This window comes from Salmo trutta, chromosome 17 (assembly GCF_901001165.1).
Source record: "Salmo trutta chromosome 17, fSalTru1.1, whole genome shotgun sequence".
In the NCBI taxonomy this organism is placed as follows: domain Eukaryota; kingdom Metazoa; phylum Chordata; class Actinopteri; order Salmoniformes; family Salmonidae; genus Salmo; species Salmo trutta.
Genome location: NC_042973.1, coordinates 47,087,689 through 47,109,327, shown reverse-complemented (window position 1 = coordinate 47,109,327; position 21,639 = coordinate 47,087,689). Strand labels below are relative to the sequence as shown.

Sequence of the window (21,639 nt, the reverse complement as noted above, 5' to 3'; positions counted from 1 at the left end):
AGGAAAAATAAGTTAAAACAAATCCACATCATATCAAATTAAATACAGACGTGTAGCGAATACATGTTTGAGACATTTTGTTTTGCATCCGTTTTAATGATTCTAAATAATTGTCCAAATCAGTTTTTTTTTAAAAGGGCATTTTTTCTTCATACATTTTTATTTGTGAATGAACAATTTTCCTAACAAAATAAAGAGATTTATGACATACTGGCGTTCAATTGTGGAATCAGTGTCGTGAAATAATATGTCAAAGTTGTATGCATTTTGCTACCAAAATAGTTTCACATCAGTCCAGAACACCTCACTATGTAAACAATTGCAAAATACGTGTTCAGATTCAGTTTGTAGTTCACAAAAACTGCATTCACTGGCAACATCGAGTATATACAGTATTTAGAAATCAAGTTATTATAGAGGTAGATTCTATGGATAATCTTTACATTTAAATCTATGGATAATCTTAAATTTATGGTCACCATAAATTTATGTTGAGTGAGCCAAGCATGTTACCATCAAACGATGAAGGCCAACAAAATATAGCAGAAGGAATAGAATTCCTGTAGAAAATATCCCTTAATAACCGATTATTGAATTTCTTATCTAGTAAACCTATGCCATTCACCAGGATATCGCTTACAATAGGAGATTTTCCAGAACATGCTTTATTCTGTAGTAAAGATTTTATCCCACTAGGTATACTTGTTTCTTTCAATAAATGCTCTCTGTGTTAACAGATTCCCACTAATACTAACTACTTGGCTGACTAGGACAATGTTTTTTGAGAACCAACTATGGTAATTACGGTATCGCCCCATTATTCCATATAAAACATTTACGAAGGGAAAAGTTGTGTTTGTACCAAAAAGCCCAGCACACTAAAAGACCGCTTGTGCAACAAAAAAAACGCCAATTTCACAGGACCACATACTCCAGTTGCTGCAATTAACCATCAGCAGTTACACGTCTGCGTGGTAACGCCTGAGCTAACTGCGCCTGCGCTGCCCGGAAATGCGGAAGATGACTTGTCACTGTTGTTGAAGCTGTCAGGCACGTGAGCTGCACTGTGCAACGTCGTCGTGAGTGCAGGCAGGCGATATGGCGGCTGATACTCCTCCCAAGGTACTGAAAATGCACAACTTTTGGAATATCGTCTTTGCGCCTTTATTCTCCGTTTTTTTTTTTTTTTCGTATTTAGATGCATCTATCACTAAATGTGAATATAACCGTGGGGAAGGAGATTATGTTGATGCAAACGCTTGAGCTGACCCACTTTGTGGTGGTGTCCATCAGCTGTTTTTCCTTGCTAAACTAGCTAGGTAGCCAGCTAACTATCTTCCAGCTCACAACAATGCCACGAAAGCATATAAGTAGATCTCGGTAGTTGAATTTCATGAACCTGTGTGTGTGTTGTAAATAACTACCTGATACTATCAGTTTCCTCTTGCAGTTTAAAAAAACAACCATACATCGGCCAAGTGACTGCTCAGTTAGCATCTAACGTTAGCTCGTTGCAGGTCTAGGTGCTACCTCGCTTGCTCACCCGCTAGCTGACCAGTTAGTAAATTCTCTGGATTCCCTAGCTAGCTGTCTGGTGGTCTCTTTTTTTAAAAGTTTTTTTTTGTTGGCCAGTACTCTTTTGGATTTAACGTTACTTTACAGCTAAATACTGTTGTTGGCTAGTGTATTGAGAAAGATTATCATGTAGAATGTAACATAAATTCACCCATTGTTACCATAGCTGATTTTGCTGCTGTATTGCATTTTTCTTCAGGTGTTATTTGAACATGAAGGTGTTTTCATACACACAAACGAAGACGGCGAAGAGCCAGATCTCCTTGTTTCTGGGTTCCTACGGCTCATTGATAAGGTTTATATCAGTTATTGTTGATTGCATTTCAATTCTTGAATTCCAGGAACTTGTATGTATGCTTATTGTGTTTTTAATGATTACCAGGATGGTGAAACTATCGTGGAATACAAACCCTTGGAGGACAGTGTTGATCCATCCAACATGTTGTGTGCTGGCAAGGTTTGACATTTTCTTTTGGAATGTTTAATTCACCAAAATAACAACCAATTGTTCAGTAACTTTGTGCGTTAGATCGCTATGTAAATTGGAAAGAAAACTTGGGATATTATCTGACAGAACTTTACTGAAGATTCGTGTGTATTTGTCAAAATTGTTAACCATGGCTAATGGGGATAGTCTCTTCAAACAGCTGCCTTCCAATAACTATTCCATGAACCAACATTCCATAAACATTCTTCATGATTCAGCAAAATCAAGAATTCCTATATTTAGCCACACCATTCACACGTCTGTTTTAAGCTTTTAGAATTTGAATGATGATGATGGGAAAAGACCTGATTCATCATGTTATTTACGAGGTGAATCCATTCCGTTCCCCCAGGATTCCAGCTCGGTGATGGAGTGGGCCCAGTGTCCCGGGGAGGAGAGGTCGACTCCTCAGCAGGCTGTGGTAGAGCAGCAGCAGAGCTATGAGACCGAGTGGGACATGATCAACGCAGTCTCCTTTCCTAAGAGGAAACCCTGCTCCAACGGAGAGGGTGGGTGGACAATTGGGTGCATGCCAAAAGAATGCCTCCTACATGTAACATGAGCTTTGTTCAGATGGGTTCACTTAACACACAAGTTCACTCACAGCAGAAGTTTACTAAATTGTGTGAAGTGGGTTTGATATGAGAATCTCTTGCCAAGGTTTGGGCTTTCCTTTTGTAAATCTCCACTATGGTTTATTAAGGACTGAACATAGTTTGAATTGTATGTTGAGGTCATCACCAGATGAGGTCAGAATGGAACTGGATTAATTTCTTTGCTTTCTTCCAGGTGCATTGAACCATACGCATGAGAAAAGCAAGTGGGCCTTCACCTTCAGTGTGTGGGACCTGAGGTCTATCACAGTGAAGGAGAAGGGCTCGTCCCGCCTGATGTTCAGACTGAAGGAGCCCCCCACCTCCCTGCCAGTCCTCCACTTCCACCAAGGGGGTAGTGAAGACTTCCTGGACTGCTTGAGGAGATATGCCTTGATCACTGAGTGAGTGCTTCAGCGTTCTGGTCTGCTAAACTAGTCCAACTGGTTCTGAAAAATAAGCTGTTATTTGACGCTTGATCAATCAATCCAATTGATTTATGAAGCCCTTTTTACATCTGCAGTGGTCACAGTGCTTTACAGTAGAAACCAAAGAGCCGGAAGAAGTGGCCAGTAAAAAAAAACGTATAGGAACCAGGATCAGACATGAATATATTCTGATTCCATTTGATACCATGGTTATTGCATGATTACATTTAGTTTCTAAGTGCAATCGTGGATGCTAAACGACCTCTGACGATGTTATGTAGGCCTGGTAATGTGACTGTAGTGAGCGCAGTGTGGTGAATCTCCAGCAGAGGGCCCTCTGAGCCTATTTGAATCACAGGATGATTATTTTGTTGATTACTACTGTATGTTCTTCCAAAGGCCAGTGAATGGTGCAACAGTGGACAATGACTTAAAATTAAAAACACTGTATGAGTGTGTACACAGCTTGACATTAACTTTTTTTTGGCACTTGTCTTTCGGACAAGTTGTAGATATTTATTTTATTTATTTTTTTTTTTACTTGTCCGAAAGCTCAAATCACTTGTCCACAAATAAAAAGATCTAACACCATTTTTACATCACTGTATGATGCAAGGAACCACCAGACAAAATAAAATGCATTACTATCTTTTTTTTAAATTATCATAGAGAATCAGACAAAAATGTAGGCTGCACTCTGCCCTTTGGCTTGAATAGGCAAAGAAGCCATTCTCAAAATAAGACACTGCTCCTTTAAGGCTTTTGTGGCGGAAGGTGGGCCACCCTTAGTAGCCTATAAAATCTATTGAAACGTTACAATTACAACCAAAAACTTTTTTGTCTGTATAAAGTATTTCCCTCTAGGGCTCAAATTTAAACATTTAAAAAAGCAATGAGGCAACAGCTTTGGACTGTTTAGCTTAAGATGTTGATAAAGATTTTATTTCTTCATATTATACATTTAGCAATGCACACATGGCTGTGGGCTACATGTGATGTTCCAAAATGCATTTAATTGGAAAACACCATTCTCAAAAGCACACCGCATGCGCGAGTGGTGCCCGAGATGAAAATATTAGTTAGGGGAGCTATAAAGATGCATGAACTAGCATGGCTTGTTGATATGACCACGATTGTGCCTTTGGCTGCTGGACAATAAAATAATGTTGATTTGAAAATCAATAGAACATAAGAGAAATGCTGGTTTCAATGGAATATGAAGTGTTTTTTTAAATTCCTTCCACATTTCTATGGTGGTATTTTGGCTAGGTTAAGCTTCTTTAAAACAAGGTAAGACATGCTTCATAAAATGTCTGTGTCTTAAACAATTAAGTTTGGTTATTTAGTTTCAAAATGCTGACCACCACCTCTCAGATTTAAGGTGGTTGATGTGTGGTCGCAAAATGCACTGTCCTTCACTCAAATGGTCTTGTGACCATTTGATCTAATGTCAAGCCCTGGTGTATGTTTGTATACAGACATACAGTAGCTATACAATCCTATTTGTGGAGGATAAATGCCAAAATGACCTGTTGTCGCTATACCCACCATTAGACCAGAGGGGTATACTACGTACCGGGTTTGAGGAGATGGCGAGGTAACTTTGGTCAACTCTGAGTTTAAGTGGCTCACCTTTTTTTAGGTAGGTAAATTTCTATGGCAACAAATCCTTCTGAACTAACCTGCTCTGGGGCAGGCTAACTCCATTAATCCTGAATGAAGTCTCTTAGCCAGGAGTTGAGGACCAATTAATTCAGATACAATCTTTGTGAGAGGGAGGGTGTTGTCATCCCCTTCATTTGAGAAAAACGACTGATTTTAAATAATTTATTAGTGAATGTTTGTGTAATTTTGAAATTTGCAACAGAGAACTGACAGCCGCAACCAACCATCGATATATAATCCATAGATGGCAGTTCTCATTCAAGACTGGCAGGCATGGCTAGTGTACCCATGAGTTTAACAGTCAAGTTGCCAGATTTAGAGGGTCCAAAAACCTTCTATGGATTATGTCTATGGCCACAATGCAACAAGCTGTTCCACAGAAGGGGCGATTAGTAGTGGGGGGAAAATGGTGATTGGGCATTGATAAGCACTCCAAAGATGGCATTAAATATAAGTAATAAAGACTGCACTTCTATAAACCTATTTCCCACCATAGCCTGCTGAATTTTGCAAGATAAGTTTCTCTCATTTTGATTTAGTCACAAATGTAAATGTGGCACTCGCCCACTCCACACTGCCCTTTCCCACCTGGACAAAAGGAACACCTATGTGAGATTCCTGTTCATTGACTACAGCTCAGTGTTCAACACCATAGTTCACCATAGTTCAACACCATCACTAAGATAAGGACCCTGGGGCTGAACACCTCCCTCTGCAACTGGATCCTAGACTTCCTGACAGGCCGCCCCCAGGTGGTAAGGGTATGCAACAAAAAATTTGCTATGCTGATCCTCAACACTGGGGCCCCTCAGGAGTGTGTGCTTAGTCCCCTCCTTTACTAGCTGTTCACCCACGACTGTGTGGCCAAGCACGACTCCAACACCATCAAGTTTGCTGATGACACAACAGTGGTAGGCCTGATTACTGACAACGATGAGACAGCCTATAGGGAGGAGATCAGGACCTGGCATTGTGGTGCCAGGACAACAACCTTCCTCAATGTGAGCTGATTTTGGACTACAGGAAAAGGAGGGTCAAACAGGTCCCCATTAACACCGACAGGGCTGCAGTGGAGCGGGTCGCGAGATTCAAGTTCCTTGGTGTCCACATCCCCAACCAACTATCATGGTCTAAACACACCAAGGCAGTCGTGAAGAGGGCACAACAACGCCTTTTCCCCCTCAGGAGACTGAAAAGATTTGGCATGGGTCCCCAGATCCTCAAAGTTCTACAGCTGCACCATTGAGAGCATCCTGACCGGTTGCATCACCGCCCGGTATGGCAACTGCTCGGCATCTGACCGTAAGGCGCTACAGAGGTTAGTGTATACGGCTCAGTACGTCAGTCGAGCCAAGCTTCCTGCCATCCTGGAACTCTATACCAGGAGGTGTCAGAGGAAGGCCCAACAAATTGTCAAATACTCCAGTCACCCAAGTCATAGACTCTTCTCGCTGCTACCGCACAGCAAGCAGTACCTGAGTGCCAAGTCTAGGTCCAAAAGGCTCCTTAACAGCTTCTACCCCAAGCCATAAGACTGCTGAACAATTAATCAAATGGCCCCCCGGATTATTTACATTGACTTTGTTTTTACACTGCTGCTACTCGCTGTTTATCTTTAGTCCCTACCTACATCTACAAATTACCTGTGCTAACATGTACCCCCGCTGATTTACTCGGTACTCGTACCCCCTGTATATAGCCTCGTTATTTGATTTAGTAAGTATTTTCATAACTCTATTTCTTGAACTGCATTGTTGGTTAAGTAAGCATTTCACAGTATGGTCTACACCTGTTGTATTCACTGCATGTGACAAATAACATTTGATTTGATGTTTCAGCATTGTCTCACAGAATAATTTGGTGTTCGACTAGCCATGTGTGACATGCACCCACCGTTACAAGCCTGCTAGAGTTAGCAGCAGGCGGATACTGTCTGAGCAATATCCACCATCATAGTACGCATAACGTCTGACCTGGAGTGTGAAGCTAACTGAAGCTGACTAGATTTTATAAAAGCCTGAGTAGATCTAGTATGCTTTGTTGTATACCACTCTGGAATTACTTGGTAGATAGAATTCCTTAACTACCCATCTTCTATGTTTTGGCTGAATAGAGGGGGTTTTCACCACCTGAAACACTTGGCTTTTTCATGTGGTTTCTTATCTAATATGCTAGTGATTTGCATAATGTCTACTAACCGGTGCCCCCACACATCCTTGACTAACCGGTGCCCCCGCACATTGACTCTGTACCGGTACCCCCTGTATATAGCCTCGCTATTGTTATTTTACTGCTGCTTTTTAATTATTTGTTACTTTTATTTAATTTTTTTTCTTAACCGCTTTGTTGGTTAAGGGCTTGTAAGTAAGCGTTTCACTGTAAGGTCTACACCTGTTGTATTTGGTGCATGTGACAAATAAAATTAGATTTATAGCAAACACTTGGTTTTCCTCTCCCTATCCCCTCTTCTGCCTGACTGGTTAGTGGGCAGTTTCTCCTCCATGAGAGAGCTGGGCTTTCTGTTTGAGCCAAATATCACATCATATAATTCCCCCTATAGAGGTACTGTGCTCCTCTTTCAGTCAGCGCATATAGCTGTTGAAATTCTTATCAAGGCCTTTCATAATGACTATTTTCAATTAAAGCTGCAATATTTAACTTTTTAGGCGACCCAACAAAATTCACATAGAAATTATAGTTATAGGTCTGTCCTGATTGAAAGCAAGTCAGTAGATCTGCTCTGTGTGTGCTATTTCTATGCTTCCCATTCTTAAGTTTTGTTTTTGCATCTTTTACTTTCAGTTTTGTACACCAGCTGAAAATACAATATTTTTGCTTATGGAAAATATATTAAACAGAGATTTAGATGGTAAAATGATTCTCTACACTATACTTTGTTTTGTCACAAACTGAAATCAGGCGAATTATTCACATTTTTGCAACCAGGAAATGGCGGAGCGATTTCTGCATAGTGCACCCACCTTTAAGTGCTTTTCAGCCAGGCATCTGGTTAGAACAGAGAATAGGCAATGAATGATATCTTTCCCTGTACCATGTCTTCAAATAAATATTGTGTTTTTGTGACTAACTGTTAACCGTTTTAAAAAATATGATTGAATTTGGATATTGAGGCTATCAGGGTGCTTTACCTGCTTTGCATGAAGGAGAGAGCACACTTTAATGCTTCTGAGGATTATGCATTGTCTTGTTGTCTCTCTTCCCCTCATACAGCCTTGATATGAACACCTTTGTCTGAAATGCATGCTCACTCGTAGGGTCCGGATCTCTAACTTGAGGTTGATGTCGAGAATGGATAAACATTATTTCCTCGTATGTTTTCAGGGCCCCAGATGATGAAACCTGCCTGCTGGTCAGCACTCCCAACAGAGCTCTGTCTCAGTCCTTCGAGAACCTTCTGGATGACAACAACTACGGCCTTGTTACTGTAAGAGGCTACTATTGTCATGCAATTAGTTGTCATAGTCATGCATAGTCATAGTCATGCATAGTCATGCATGCATGGCACTTACCTAGCCTGGTTAACCAGAATGACTGGTTGTGAAACTAGCACGTACATCTACAAGGGGAAAAAAAACGTAAATTTTTGCCGTCATAAGACATGTTTTCCCTTACAGAAGCTCAAGAATGATCCGTACGTGACGACCCTGGGGGGCTTCTCCAAGGTCACCAACTACATCTTCGATGCGTTCCGTGGCCCAGAGCTGGAGCAGCAGCAGCGTCCCCCGGAGGAGATGGCTGACCTAGACATCCTGGGACTGGGAGAGGTCATCCCTGGCCTGGAGATCAACCAACAGGAGGAGCCGGGCTTCGAGGTCATCACCAGGGTGAGTGGATGGAGAGTGTGACATAACAGCACCTCTGGCCATGAGCCCTGGCATCCCAAGATGCTGTGGGGGTCTGAAAGGGAAGAAACAGGCCAACCGACCAGCTTGGACAGCTATTGAGTGTGCAGGCTTTGTTCCAGATGTAGTACAGTAGGGCTCTTGTTGTGAGGTGTGTTAGAGTAGACTGGGACCAAATGCCCTTTTTCTGATAACTAGTTCATTGTATCTGCCATGGAGCCCATTTTCATAATATTACCGTATGTCCCAGCTGCTTGCTGTAGTTCAAGTTGTCGTGAAAAAACTGTCCTTTATTTTAGGACATTTTTCACCCTGCCAGCTCCTATTAGTTCTCTTTAGCACGGTGGCACCAACTCGCCTACGGTGAAGCATGGTGGTGGCAGCATCATGCTGTGAGGATATTTTTCAGCTGCAGGGACTGGGAGACTTGTCAGGATCGAGGGAAAGCTGAAAGGAGCAAAGTACAGAGATCCTTAATGAAAACCTGCTCCAGAGCGCTCAGGACCTCAGACTGGGGCGAAGGTTTACCTTCCAACAGGACAACAACCCTAAACACACAGCCAAGACGACGCAGGAGTGGCTTTGGCTCAAGTCTCAGAATGTCCTTGAGTTGCCCAGCCAGAGCCCGGACTTGAACTCGATCAAACATCTCTGGAGAGACCTGAAAATAGCTGTGCAGCAACGCTTCCCATGCAACCTGACAGAGCTTGAGCGGATCTGCAGAGGATAATGGGAGAAACTCCCCATAACCAGGTGTGCCAAGGTTGTAGCTTCATACCCAAGGAGACTCGATGCTGTAATCGCTGCCAAAGGTGCTTCATCAAAGTACTGAGTAGAGGGTCTGAATACTTATGTAAATGTGATATTACATGTTTTTATTTTTAGCAAAATTAAATTACAAAAATGTAAATTAAATTACCAAAAATGTGTCTAAACCTGTTCATGCTTTGTCATTATGGGGTATTGTAGAATAAGGCGGTAGCGTAACAAAATGTGGAAAAAGACATGAGCACACTTGACACGATCGATGAGCGGATGTTTACTTCCTACATGAGTTATTTTTCAGTTTCGTCCTAAAAACAGATTGTAGTGGTAAAATAAAAAGGTTGAAATGTTTGTCACTCCAGTCAGAAGGGGCTCAGCGACAGTTCCTTTCAATTCATTTGCTATGGCATCGCGCTAGTGTTCCAGCTCAGCCAATGTTATTTTTTCAGCCTTGGGTGAATTTTGACTCGTTCTATTGTCCAGCCTAGTTGGAGCAGAGTAGAATCAAGTCTGGACACCCAGTAACTCTTCAGGAGGAGGCTTGGCCAACCCTGGTCTAGTGCCAATGAATGGATTCTTTGGCAGTGGTATCTGTCTTCAGCTGGAGTATGTCTTTTAACATGCTTACAGTGCAGAAGAGTGCATGATCTTATTGGTTAGTGATTTGTTTGTCTCAGATCGACCTGGGAGCAAGGCCAGAGGTGACGAGGAGGCAGCCACTGTCTGCAGAGGACTGGGCTGAGCACCAGGAGAAGGGAGGAAGGATGAAAAATGTCCCTCACCTCAAGGAAATAATATTCAAAGGGGTATGTTGAATTTATGGGGAGACTAAGAGGACCTGGTAAAGCACCTTCTCCAGTGAAACTTTCTGGGCTTGTTTCCCAGACAGAGATTAAGCCTAGTTCTGGACTAAAATTACCTTTCAATGGAGAATCTATTGAACTGACATGCTTTTTAGTCCCGGACTAGGCTTCATATAATCTGTGTCTGGGAAACTGGCCCTCTGTGTATATTCGTTTGTGGTAACTATCAATTCTGGGTAAAGTCATTCTTCTAAATGATGTCTTTATCCTGCAGGGCTTGTGCCATGCGGTGAGGAAAGAGGCCTGGAAGTTTCTGCTGGGGTATTACCCCTGGGACAGCACCTACGAGGAGAGGAAAGGCCTACAGAGGAGGAAAACGTATGTGTGCTTTACCAAGACAGACAGACATATTTGAAACAGCTGTTTTTATTATAACAAATGTATTATCACCACTAATCAAAGTGGCCAATGTGGTCTTACAATGATGATCAGCCATTGTTGCCATTTTCCTTTGTTAGCCTATGCTGGTTATGTGAGTGAAATATGAGTCAAGTGTCCTAGTGAGGTGTTTCCATGTTTTCTCCCTGGTGAATAAGGGATGAGTACTTCAGGATGAAGCTCCAGTGGAAGTCTGTGAGTGAGGAGCAGGAGAGGAGGAACTCCAGGTTGAGAGACTTCAGGAGCCTGATAGGTAAATGTCGATCCCATTCACCCTGCTGTCTTATCAGGCTGTTCCAGCTGGAGATAACAGTACATACATTACCAATTTGGTTGCACTTGACTAAACACTTTTCTGTGCGACCAGTACTTTTATTTTGGTAGCACCGTACAACAAAATGATTATCTAATAAAAATAAAAAACTCAATGCATAACAATATTTCTCCACAATTCTCTTCTCTTCACTGCTCAAACAAGACAGGCTGATACATTGTTTACAAATCATAACCAATCATAATGCTACAAATTCTTAAACGTAGCTAATTAAACCAATCGCAGGCCAGGCACAACCAATCCCTTTTTACGCAAACTTTCCCTCCAGAACTGTGCCGCCCCGTTTTGTCAGCTAAGTAATGGCATTAGCTAGCAAGCTAAACAACAACAATGAAACGCAGCGGATTTTAAGCTTTCTCTAACAAAAAACGAATGATGAAAATTACCGGCCGGAAGAAGATGCTATAGGAGATGCTGCTTCCGATCGACCTCTGGAAAAAGATCTACACTTTCACGTTGTTGCAGTTCATATAAGGAAATCAGTCTATTGAAATAAATTATTAGGCCCTAATCTATAGAATTCACATGACTGGGAATACAGATATGAATCTGTTGGTCACAGATAACTTATTAAATAAAAAGTAGGGGCGTGGATCAGAAAACCAGTCACTATCTGGTGTGACCACCATTTGCTTCATGCCGTGCGACAAATCTCCTTAGCATAGAGTTGATCAGGATATTGACTGTGGCCTGTAGAATATTGTCACACTCTTCAATGGCTGTGCAAAAATGCTGGAGATATATATATATATATATATTTATTTATTTATTTATTTATTTATTTATATTTATTTATATTTATTTATATATATTTATTTATATATATTTATATTTATATATATATATATATTTATATATATTTATTTATATATATATATTTATATATTTATATATATATATATTTATATATATATTTATATATATATATATATATTTTTTTTCCCCTCCCATTTTGAACAATTTCATGTGTCTGAAGGGAGAACTCCTCCTACCCTGCAGGCCCAGAGAGCAAATGAAGCGCACCTATAAGCCTTCCCGCTGGCCAATCAAGTAGCTCAGATTACCGCATTGACACCGTTTCCTTGAGCCATAGGCTGTAAGAAGAAGCATCGAACACACGGCAAAGTTGACACTGTGAGATTTCAAAACTTTTAAACCCATAACTATACTCAACGACTACAGCAAAAAGCTTCTGTTTTTATGTGGAAGTTCATGTTTAAGTGGTAATTCACAGCTGTCAACACTTTGTTCAACACCTTCATAAGCAATATTCGCATGAGTTATTATTAACGGCTTGTCTTTTTCATAATATCTCACTTTCTCTAGTCATAGGAGTAACAACATTAATTAGTGCATGAGGCAGAAATAATGCAGTGCGACTTGAGTTTCTCCGGTAAGCTGGAAGACTGTACCTTTTCTCAGCGGAGGGTGAATCACGGTTAGTCGGATGAGGGACAGCCTCACTGCTGCTCCCCTCCCCCCAGACTGACCATCGGATGCAGGGCATCAGTCCAGTAAATGTTTTTTTAAAGTAAATAAATATTATGCCCGCTTAGCTGTGCCTCACAAGTAAGACAGCAAAGTATCTATTACCAGTGTGATCAGAAACCTAAATGTTTTAAATATAATTTCAAAATGATCTGAGAAGAGCTACATTGGCAAGTCAATTTAAGCAACGCTAATATGCAGTGATAATGTATTGGGCCTGTAGCCTACTGCACAAACATCAATGTTTTTTAATTAGTTAATGTTGGGTATGCTTATATTTTGTATAGTTAAGTAAAAAAAAATCTGAGTGGTAGATCTCAGCTTGCATTTTGACTCAAAGTGATCTTGACTCAGGTTACATGTTGCATTTATATTTTTGTTCAGTGTTCATGTTTGAGGGGTTTCTTCACGATTTCAAGTGATTGAGGGACAAAACTAGCAGCAAAATGTTCTGTGAGTACTGTCGAAAGTTTGGCGTAATAGCAGCAGGGAAGACTTCTTTTGCTCCTAGGTCCACCAACCTAAGACACGAGTTGTTGCTAAAAAAACAAACAAGCCAAAAGCACATCAATTTCCGGGATAAGGGCATCATGGCAGGAGCAACATCACTACGTCTACTACCAGATTTTTACCAACTTCAGACCCATGCTACTTACCCAGAAAAATAATGGATTACTAATCAACCTGACCTATGGAAACAGTGTCCTGCGCAATCATTATTGGCACCGTTGCGGAAGCTATCCGGAGTTTCTACCTTAAACCCTAACAGCAAGTTGATTTATTAGCTAGATTCTAGATCAAAGAAATTGACTAGGCGACTAAATATTTATTTAAATATCCAAGTATAAGTTCATAGTCAGCATGTTGCCTTGTTAAAACATTACTACCTACATAATAAACGATCTGTTAACTGATATCCAGTACTGTATTCAACTTAGTTTGCAGTTGCACTTTTAAATACAATGAAGGTTGTTGATCACGTATATTGTTTGCTGTTGCATTTTTGAATACAACAAGTTTTCTATATTACATATTATTACAGTTTGTCCAAAAGTAATCACCTACAGTGACTTCGTAAAGTATTCAGATCCCTTGACTTTTTCCCACATTTTGTTACATTACAGGCTTATTTTAAAATGGATGGAACGTTTTTTCCCCTCATCAATCTTTACACAATCCCCCATAACAACAAGGCAAAAACAGGTTTTTAGACATTTTAGCAAATTCCGGAATATCAAATTTGCCTAAGTATTCAGACCCTCTACCCAGTACTTTGTTGAAGCACCTTTGGCAGCGATTACAGCTTTGAATCTTCTTGGGGATGAGGCTACAAGTTTGGCACACCTGTATTTGGGGAGTTTCTCCCATTCTCCTCTGCAGATCCTCTCAAGCTCTGTCAGGTTGGATGGGGAGCGTCGCTGCACCGCTATTTTCAGGTCTCTCCAGAGATGTTCGATCGGGTTCAAGTCCGGGCTCTGGCTGGGCCGCTCAAGGACATTCAGAGACTTGAGCCAAAGCCACTCCTGCTTTGTCTTGGCTGTGTGCTTAGGGTTGTTGTCCTGTTGGAAGGTGAACCTTCACCCCAGTCTGAGAACCTGCTCCAGAGCGCTCAGGACTTCATTAAGGACCTCTTTGTACTTTGCTCCGTTCATCTTTCCCTCGATCCTGACGAGTCTCCCAGTCCCTGCTGCTGAGAAACATTTTCACAGCATGATGCCTTGACACAATCCTGTCTTGGAACTCTGAGAACAATTCTTTGAACCTAATGGCTTGGTTTTTGCTCTGACATGCACTGTCAACTGTGGGACCTTATCTAGACAGGTGTGTGCCTTTCCAAATCATGTCTAATCATTTGAATTGACCACAGGTGGATTCCAATCAATTTGTAGAAACATCTCAAGGATGACCAATGGAAACAGGATGCACCTGAGCGCAATTACGAGTCTCATAGCAAACGGTCTGAATACTTATGTAAATAAGGTATTTGTTTATTTTTTTTATACATTTTCAAAAATGTCTAAACCTGTTTTCGCTTTGTCATTATGGGGTATTGTGTAGATTGGTGAGGAGGGAAAAAAATTATTGTATCGATTTTAGAATAAGACTGTAACGTAACAAAATGTGGTTAAAGAGAAGGGGTCTGAATACTTTCCGAATGCACTGTATGTAAATATGTTTGCAGTTGCACTTTGTGTACACATTTTAAAGGTTGTTTTATTCTAATGTCTTGCCCACTCTCTAGTGATGCGTTCTACATCATCAAGGTAACAACTGATGACAATTAAGAATGTTAGGACAGTCATTTACAGTAAAAAAATATATCTTGTCATCCTTTACGTTCTGAGCTACCAATGAAAATAATACATTTAGAGCCCTGATTACATGTTAATCCTGTTTTAACAATGACGGTGGTGGTTTATGTATTGCCTTTTGTTTGTTTTAACTCTTACTGCATTATTTTTACTGTAGTTTGATTTGAGAATATTCAGCTTTGAGGAAGCATCTGAAATGCCTCCGTTAGTATGGCGTATCCTTTCTGAAATAGGCTTAATATGGTTGTTTATTTATCATCTGTGAATGTCTTGTCTTCTCAGAGAAGGACGTGAACAGAACAGACCGAACCAACAGGTTCTATGAGGGCATGGACAACCCAGGCCTGGTGTTACTCCACGACATCCTGATGACGTACTGCATGTATGATTTTGATCTGGGTAAGTCATAGCATTATTGCCAAGTCGTACAGGAGATATCATTTATATCTGATTGGCATAGACTCTATTGACGTCTCTTATTGAAGATAATGATGAAATTGTTGCTGTTCACCCGTAGTAACATAGCTAATTCGGCAGTCACGGCTGATAACTGCATATCAGTGGGATTTGTCATGCTCGCCTTATAATTAATGTTATGAGAATTGTACTCGTCTCCAGGGTATGTCCAGGGAATGAGTGACCTCCTCTCCCCGATCCTGTATGTGATGGAGAATGAGGTGGATGCCTTCTGGTGTTTTGTCTCCTTCATGGATCATATGGTAAGAAATGTAGCATTGTTTTGTCTAGTGCTGTTTTTGTGTGTGTGTGTTTTGACTTGTTTACTTTGATATGCCCGAGTGTGCTGTTTTTCTGACCCGACTTGTGCGTCTGTCTCCGTGTGTATGTGGTGTTTTGCGCGTGTGCAGCACCAGAACTTTGAGGAGCAGATGCAGGGCATGAAGACACAACTGATCCAGCTCAGTACCCTGTTGAGGCTGCTGGATCTGGCCTTCTGGAACTACCTCGGTACGCCACACCACCTGCCTTCCCTCTATCATTCACCTCTTCATGTTCAGCTTCGAAAAGCATACTTTAAAAAAAAATCATTATCATTTGCGTACTAAGCTGTAAAGATTTTGGCAAATCCTGAGAAGTAAATGAAATGTCATTTTAAACAGATTATCAATCAATACAGCAGTCTTGCATATACAGTGCCTTCAGAAAGTATTCATACCCCTTTTTCCACAATTTGTTACAGCCTTAATTCAAAATGGATTAAATTGATGATTTAACACACACACAATACCCCATAATGACAAAGTGAAAACATGTTTTTAGACATTTTTGCAAATGTATTGAAAATGAAATTCAGGGGGCCTCCCGAGTGGCGCAGCGGTCTTTGGCACTGCATCGCAGTGTTGCGGCATCGCTACAGCCTTGGGCTCGATCCCAGGCTGTGTCATTACCGGCCGTGACCGGGAGTCCCATAGGGCGGCACATAATTGGCCCAGCTGGTTAGCGGAGGGTTTGGCTGGGGGGGGCTTTACTTGGCTCTTGCGACTCCTTGTGGCGGGCCGGGCACCAGCAGGATGACCTCGGTCATCAGTTGAACGGTGTTTCCTTTGACACGTTGGTGCGGCTGGCTTCCGGGTTAAGCGAGCGGATGATAAGATGCATGGTTTTGCGGGTCATGTTTCAGAGGATGCATGACTCGACCTTCGCCTCTCCCGAGCCCGTTGGGAGAGATGAGACAAGATCGTAATCACGAAAAAGGGGGGTAATAAAATATATAGATATCTCATTTACGTAAGTATTCACACCCCTGAGTCAGTACTTTGTAGAAGCACCTTTGGCAGCGATTACAGCTGTGAGTTTTTCTGGGTAAGTGTCAGAGCGTTCCACACCTGGATTGTGCAACATTTACCCATTATTTAAAAAATTCTTCAAGCTCTGTCCAATTGGTTGTTGATCATTGTTAGACAACTATTTTCAGGTGTTACCGTAGATTTTCAAGTAGATTTAAGTCAAAACTCTAATTCGACCACTCAGGAACATTCACTGTCTTCTTGGTAAGAAACGCCAATGTAGGTTTGGCCTTGTGAAAGGTTGTCCTGCTGAAAGTTGAATTTATTTCCCAGTGTCTGGTGGATAGCAGACTGAACCAGGTTTTCCTCTAGGATTTTGTCTGTGCTTAGCTCCCTTCAGTTTAAGTTTTTTAAATCTTAACTCCCCAGTCCTTAACAATTACAAGCATACCCATAACATGATGTAACCACCACTATGCTTGAAAATGTGGAGAGTGGTACTTAGTAATGTGTTGTATTGGATTTGCCTCAAACATAACACTTTGTATTCAGGACCAAAAGTGAATTGCTTTTCCACATTTTTTGCAGTAGTACTTTAGAGCTTTGTTGCAAACAGGGTCAGGCCCTAAAATGAACACCTGTCACCTGCCAAATGCGGTTAGATTTTGGCACTGAGGGGTAAGATGTCTATTTCACCAGCCATGTTGGCGGGTGCTCAGGGCTCTGCAGTGTGAGCATTTCACTCACATTTGTGACTAGAAATAGTCAAGTATGAGCACATCTTATAGTAAAATAAATGCCGCTGTGGATGTTTTCAAAGTATTTCTGCCGTTTTGGTTTCATAGCTGATAAATTATTTGCACAAAGTCAAAATAACTACGATTCCTATGTTGCCTATCCCATCTCGTGCTGCCTGGCTGGGGGCCGTGCGCACGTGAAGAGCTGAGTGAAAGATTCATTGTTGGAAGTGCCCCACACAGGCATAAAGTTGGTCTAATTAACTTAGTCTACTACTGAAGTTAGACTTTGTCCTTGTGTTTCTCAGCTATTTATTTTGTTTTGTTCACAAGCTAGGTTGCTTTTCAATGTTTGAGTTTCAACTGCTATGGAAGAGAAGAAAACGCTTCTACTAGTCAGACTCAATCTCACAGGCTAAAGTCATGTTACCACGGCAACATCCCACCCTTAAAGGGGCAGATGAAAATTTGTCTCATCAGTGATATTTTGGTTAAAAGACTTGGGTCACAAAAATGTAATTAAACAATATAACATATTACTTCTTACTAGTAATACATGTATTGTTTTAGAAACATTATACAAAGCATGCTGATCTGTTCTTTGTGTTTTGCTGGTGTAATTTTAGTGGGAGAAAAATATTTTGTCTGGTAAAATTCTGCGTGGATGGTAGATTTTGTAATCTACCTGCCACAGTGGCTGATGGATCAAAAAGTACATTTTTGGCGCTGAACAGGATGCATGTTTTGGAATATTTGTATTCTGTACAGGTTTCCTTCTTTTCACTCTGCCAATTAGGTTAGTATTGTGGAGTAACTACAATGTTGTTGATCCATCCTCAGTTTTCTCCTATCACAGCTATTAAACTCTAACTATTTTAAAGTCACCATTGGCCTCATGGTGAAATCCCTGAGTGGTTTCCTTCCTAACCGGCAACTAAGTTAGGAAGGACACCTGTATCTTTGTAGTGACTGGGTGTATTAATACACCACCCAAAGTGTAATTAATAACTTCACCACGTTCAAAGGGATATTCAATGTCTGCTTTTCTTTAAAAAATGTACCCATCTACCAATAGGTGGCCTTCTTTGCGAGGAATTGGAAAACCTCCCTGGTCTTTGGTTGCATCTGTTTGAAATCCACTGCTCAACTGAGGGACCTTACAGATAATTTTATATGTGGGGTACAAAGATGAGGTAGTCATTCAGCATTATGTTAAACATTATTATTGTACAGTAAGTCTGTGCAACTTGTGACTTGTTAAGCACATTTTTACTCCTGAACTTATTTAAGCTTTCCATAAAAAAGGGGTTGAATACGTATTGACTCAAAACATTTCAGCTTTTCACATTTTAATGAATTTGTAGAAATGTTGATGAACATAATTCCACTTTGACATTGTGTAGGCCAGTGTCAAAAAAAATCTAAATTGTATCCTTTTTCAATTCAGGCTGCAACACAACAAAAAGTGAAAACAATCAAGGCGCGTGAATAATTTCTGAAGGAACTGTAAATTCAAGTTCAACAATATTCCTTTCATACTTGGTTTCCTCTGATTTCTCCTCGTGTGTTTTGGTTCCTCCAGAGTCGCAGGATTCAGGTTACCTGTATTTCTGTTTCCGGTGGTTGCTGATCCGCTTCAAGAGGGAGCTCAGTTATCCAGATGTTCTTCGTATGTGGGAGGTGAGTTCTGTTCTGTCCATATACCTTTGACCTGTTAGCATAAGTGTCTCATCATTTAGGGGGAAATCAATGTCAGTCTCTCGCCTATGAGATTTGATGAATGACTCAAGTTGATGATTTTATCACTTTTATTTTTGAGTTCATGATTTCTCTTCATATTCTGATAGGTCTTGTTAATAAGACTTCCTGGTTCTGCTTAGGTCATGTGGACTGGCTTGCCCTGCCAAAACTTCCATTTGCTGGTGTGCTGTGCCATCCTAGACTCAGAGAAACGGAAAATCATGGAGGAAAACTATGGCTTCAATGAGATCCTCAAGGTAACAGCAGTCATTTGCAGATTGACTGGTTGGTCAGTTGAAAAATCAGACATTTTCAAGAACGGTTGTTGGGAGTGTTTTCCAAGTGAATTAGTTTTAAATGTCATTGTTTTGTATGTTAATCCAGCACATCAATGAACTCTCAATGAAACTGGACATTGAAGAAATCCTTCACAAATCAGAGGCTTTCTGTATGCAGATCAGAAGTTGTAAGGTATGGTCAAGGATGTCATTTTGTACTTTCAATTGAAAGTCCATAAGAGTCAATTAAAATAAACTATGCAGGTCCAGATTTACATATCGGTTCTGTCTTGGTTGTATATAATCTACATATTCTTATTTTCTTTCCTTTTAGGATTTGCCTCATTCAATAATTGAGATCCTGGGATTCAACACAGAAAGCGAACTTCCCAGATTACAAGGGCAGGAGTTTGGGACTCTTGATTCTCCTCAGTCCCCCAGACCCACACAGAGACAGGAGGTCTTCTCTAATGGTCACAATGGACATTACAGAGAACCCCTTCAAAACGGCTGCAAAGTCACTTTCATATCATAGTGAACAATATCATTCATACAGAGACTTTGCAATGTCCACATACCAGAATGAGTATTTTGGATTCAGTTATTGGATAATTTGTTAACTGAAGCAAGCTTATCAAAGCCCTATAAGAAGAGATATGAAGAGAAAATAATGTAAAAAGGATTTAAAATTATTATTTTTGTAATTTCTTGTACCATATTGTCTTTCATTTAAATAAGTCATTCCTCCTTGCTAAGGTTTTTTTTGTAAAGACTGGCAAGGTGAGTTTAATTTGTAAAGTAATAATATGATGTTTTTATTTCAACTATAACTTTTTCCTGAATCACACACAAGCATTAAATGTTGATTGATTTAAGTTAAAAACAAACAACTACTTTTATCAAGATCTAGCCAGATATCAATTTGGTAGTAAATTACAAAAGTGCTGTAAAATGTTTTGTCTTAATGCTCTGTCACAATAATACCCTTTTCAAATTGAAAATGTGAAAAGAAAACTCTATCTTCCTGAATAAAAATAAAAAATATAGCCTTTAATTATGTACTCAGTACTGGAGTATAATGCGTTACTTTGCTCTGAGATTTTCCTATTGAGGGAAGCTTTCTTTTCCATTTCATATATATATATATATATATATATATATATATATATAAACAAAAAAAATCCTCCAAAATATCAATGATATTTCAATTTGGGTGACTGTTTATTTAATACAATATTTTGCTTGCTTCCAATATTCTGAATTGTGCACTGTCTGTATCTAGGCCAGGAAGGAAACTAGAGTGAGTTCCGGCCCATGTAGTGAAATGCCCAACTCTTTCACTCATCCGGTCTTGTATATGGTTTACACTGTTACATGTGTTGTCTTTTTGCAAATGACTAAGAACAGTATGTATTTATACTGTTGTTTTCATTATGGTGTAAAACAACAGTTGAAACATATATATTTTATTTTTCATTTGGATATACACCTTTCCAATCTCTGTTTGAAAATGCACTCAACCTTGGATTAAGAATACATCGCCATCTTTCCTTTTGCAGTTGCTTGGAAATTAGTAGTTTAATTGGATGAAACTACAGTGGTGTTCAGGGCACTGACAAGTTTTCTATACCCTATCTATTTACAAGACCTGTTTCATGCCACTTTAGACATTAGTCCCTTGTCCTAATTCAGATGGGGACATAGCTGTTGTGTTCTTGGTGTGTTGCCAGAATACCTCAACCTATTGGATTTCAAGCACTCTTCCATAATGTCAACAACCTGCATTAGTCTTTGTCTCCAATGTTTACATGGTAAACACCCTTTAGTCTTCAAATGACTTCCTCCAATCATTAAGTTGTGCAGAAATGTCACATCTTATTATTTCACTGCTGTGTGAAGTATTAAAGCCAATTTATGCTTGCTCTGGCAGTGTGATCTTGAGGCTCCGTATGGAGGGTTTGAAGCAATTGCGGAGGCTCTTGCGGAGGCAAAAATCCAGCTCCGTACTGCATCGCCGTGCGCCTCCCAAATGTAACAATGCGAAGCTATTGGTGAGTGAAGGGCTGCATGGAATGGGATCTAGTGTCCTCTGCAATAGATAGTTTGTTTGGTTGATTGATTGGTTTATTCAAGCCATCTGCGATACATGGATGACTTGATGTATGGGTTCATTGATTAGTTGGTTGTTTTATTTAGGTTTGAGGCTCTCTTGATAACCGCATGACCTGCATGTTCCATTTAGACTTTATATTGCTATGGTCTTTCTTCTCTGAGTGATGCGTACTTAAAGACGTGCTCCGTAACTTTGGCGACTACACATTTTTAAACCTCCAGCTTTGGGCTGGATGTGTCAATGTTTAGTTCATAAATGCGTAATCTATGAGCAGA

General features: G+C 40.3%; 1 protein-coding gene across 1 annotated transcript; it reads left to right on the top strand.

Annotated features, from left to right (window-relative positions):
* Positions 1–1,012: 1,012 nt before the first annotated feature.
* Positions 1,013–20,306, top strand: LOC115152312 (TBC1 domain family member 15). Its single transcript, XM_029697074.1, has 17 exons — positions 1,013–1,122; positions 1,775–1,870; positions 1,958–2,032; positions 2,415–2,571; positions 2,852–3,059; positions 8,091–8,193; positions 8,384–8,593; positions 10,054–10,182; positions 10,454–10,557; positions 10,776–10,870; positions 15,034–15,150; positions 15,370–15,470; positions 15,618–15,717; positions 18,816–18,913; positions 19,114–19,230; positions 19,358–19,444; positions 19,586–20,306. Exons 1-17 carry the CDS (start codon positions 1,099–1,101, stop codon positions 19,784–19,786), a joined length of 2,022 nt encoding a protein of 673 aa, XP_029552934.1. The 5' UTR covers positions 1,013–1,098; the 3' UTR covers positions 19,787–20,306.
* Positions 20,307–21,639: the final 1,333 nt, after the last annotated feature.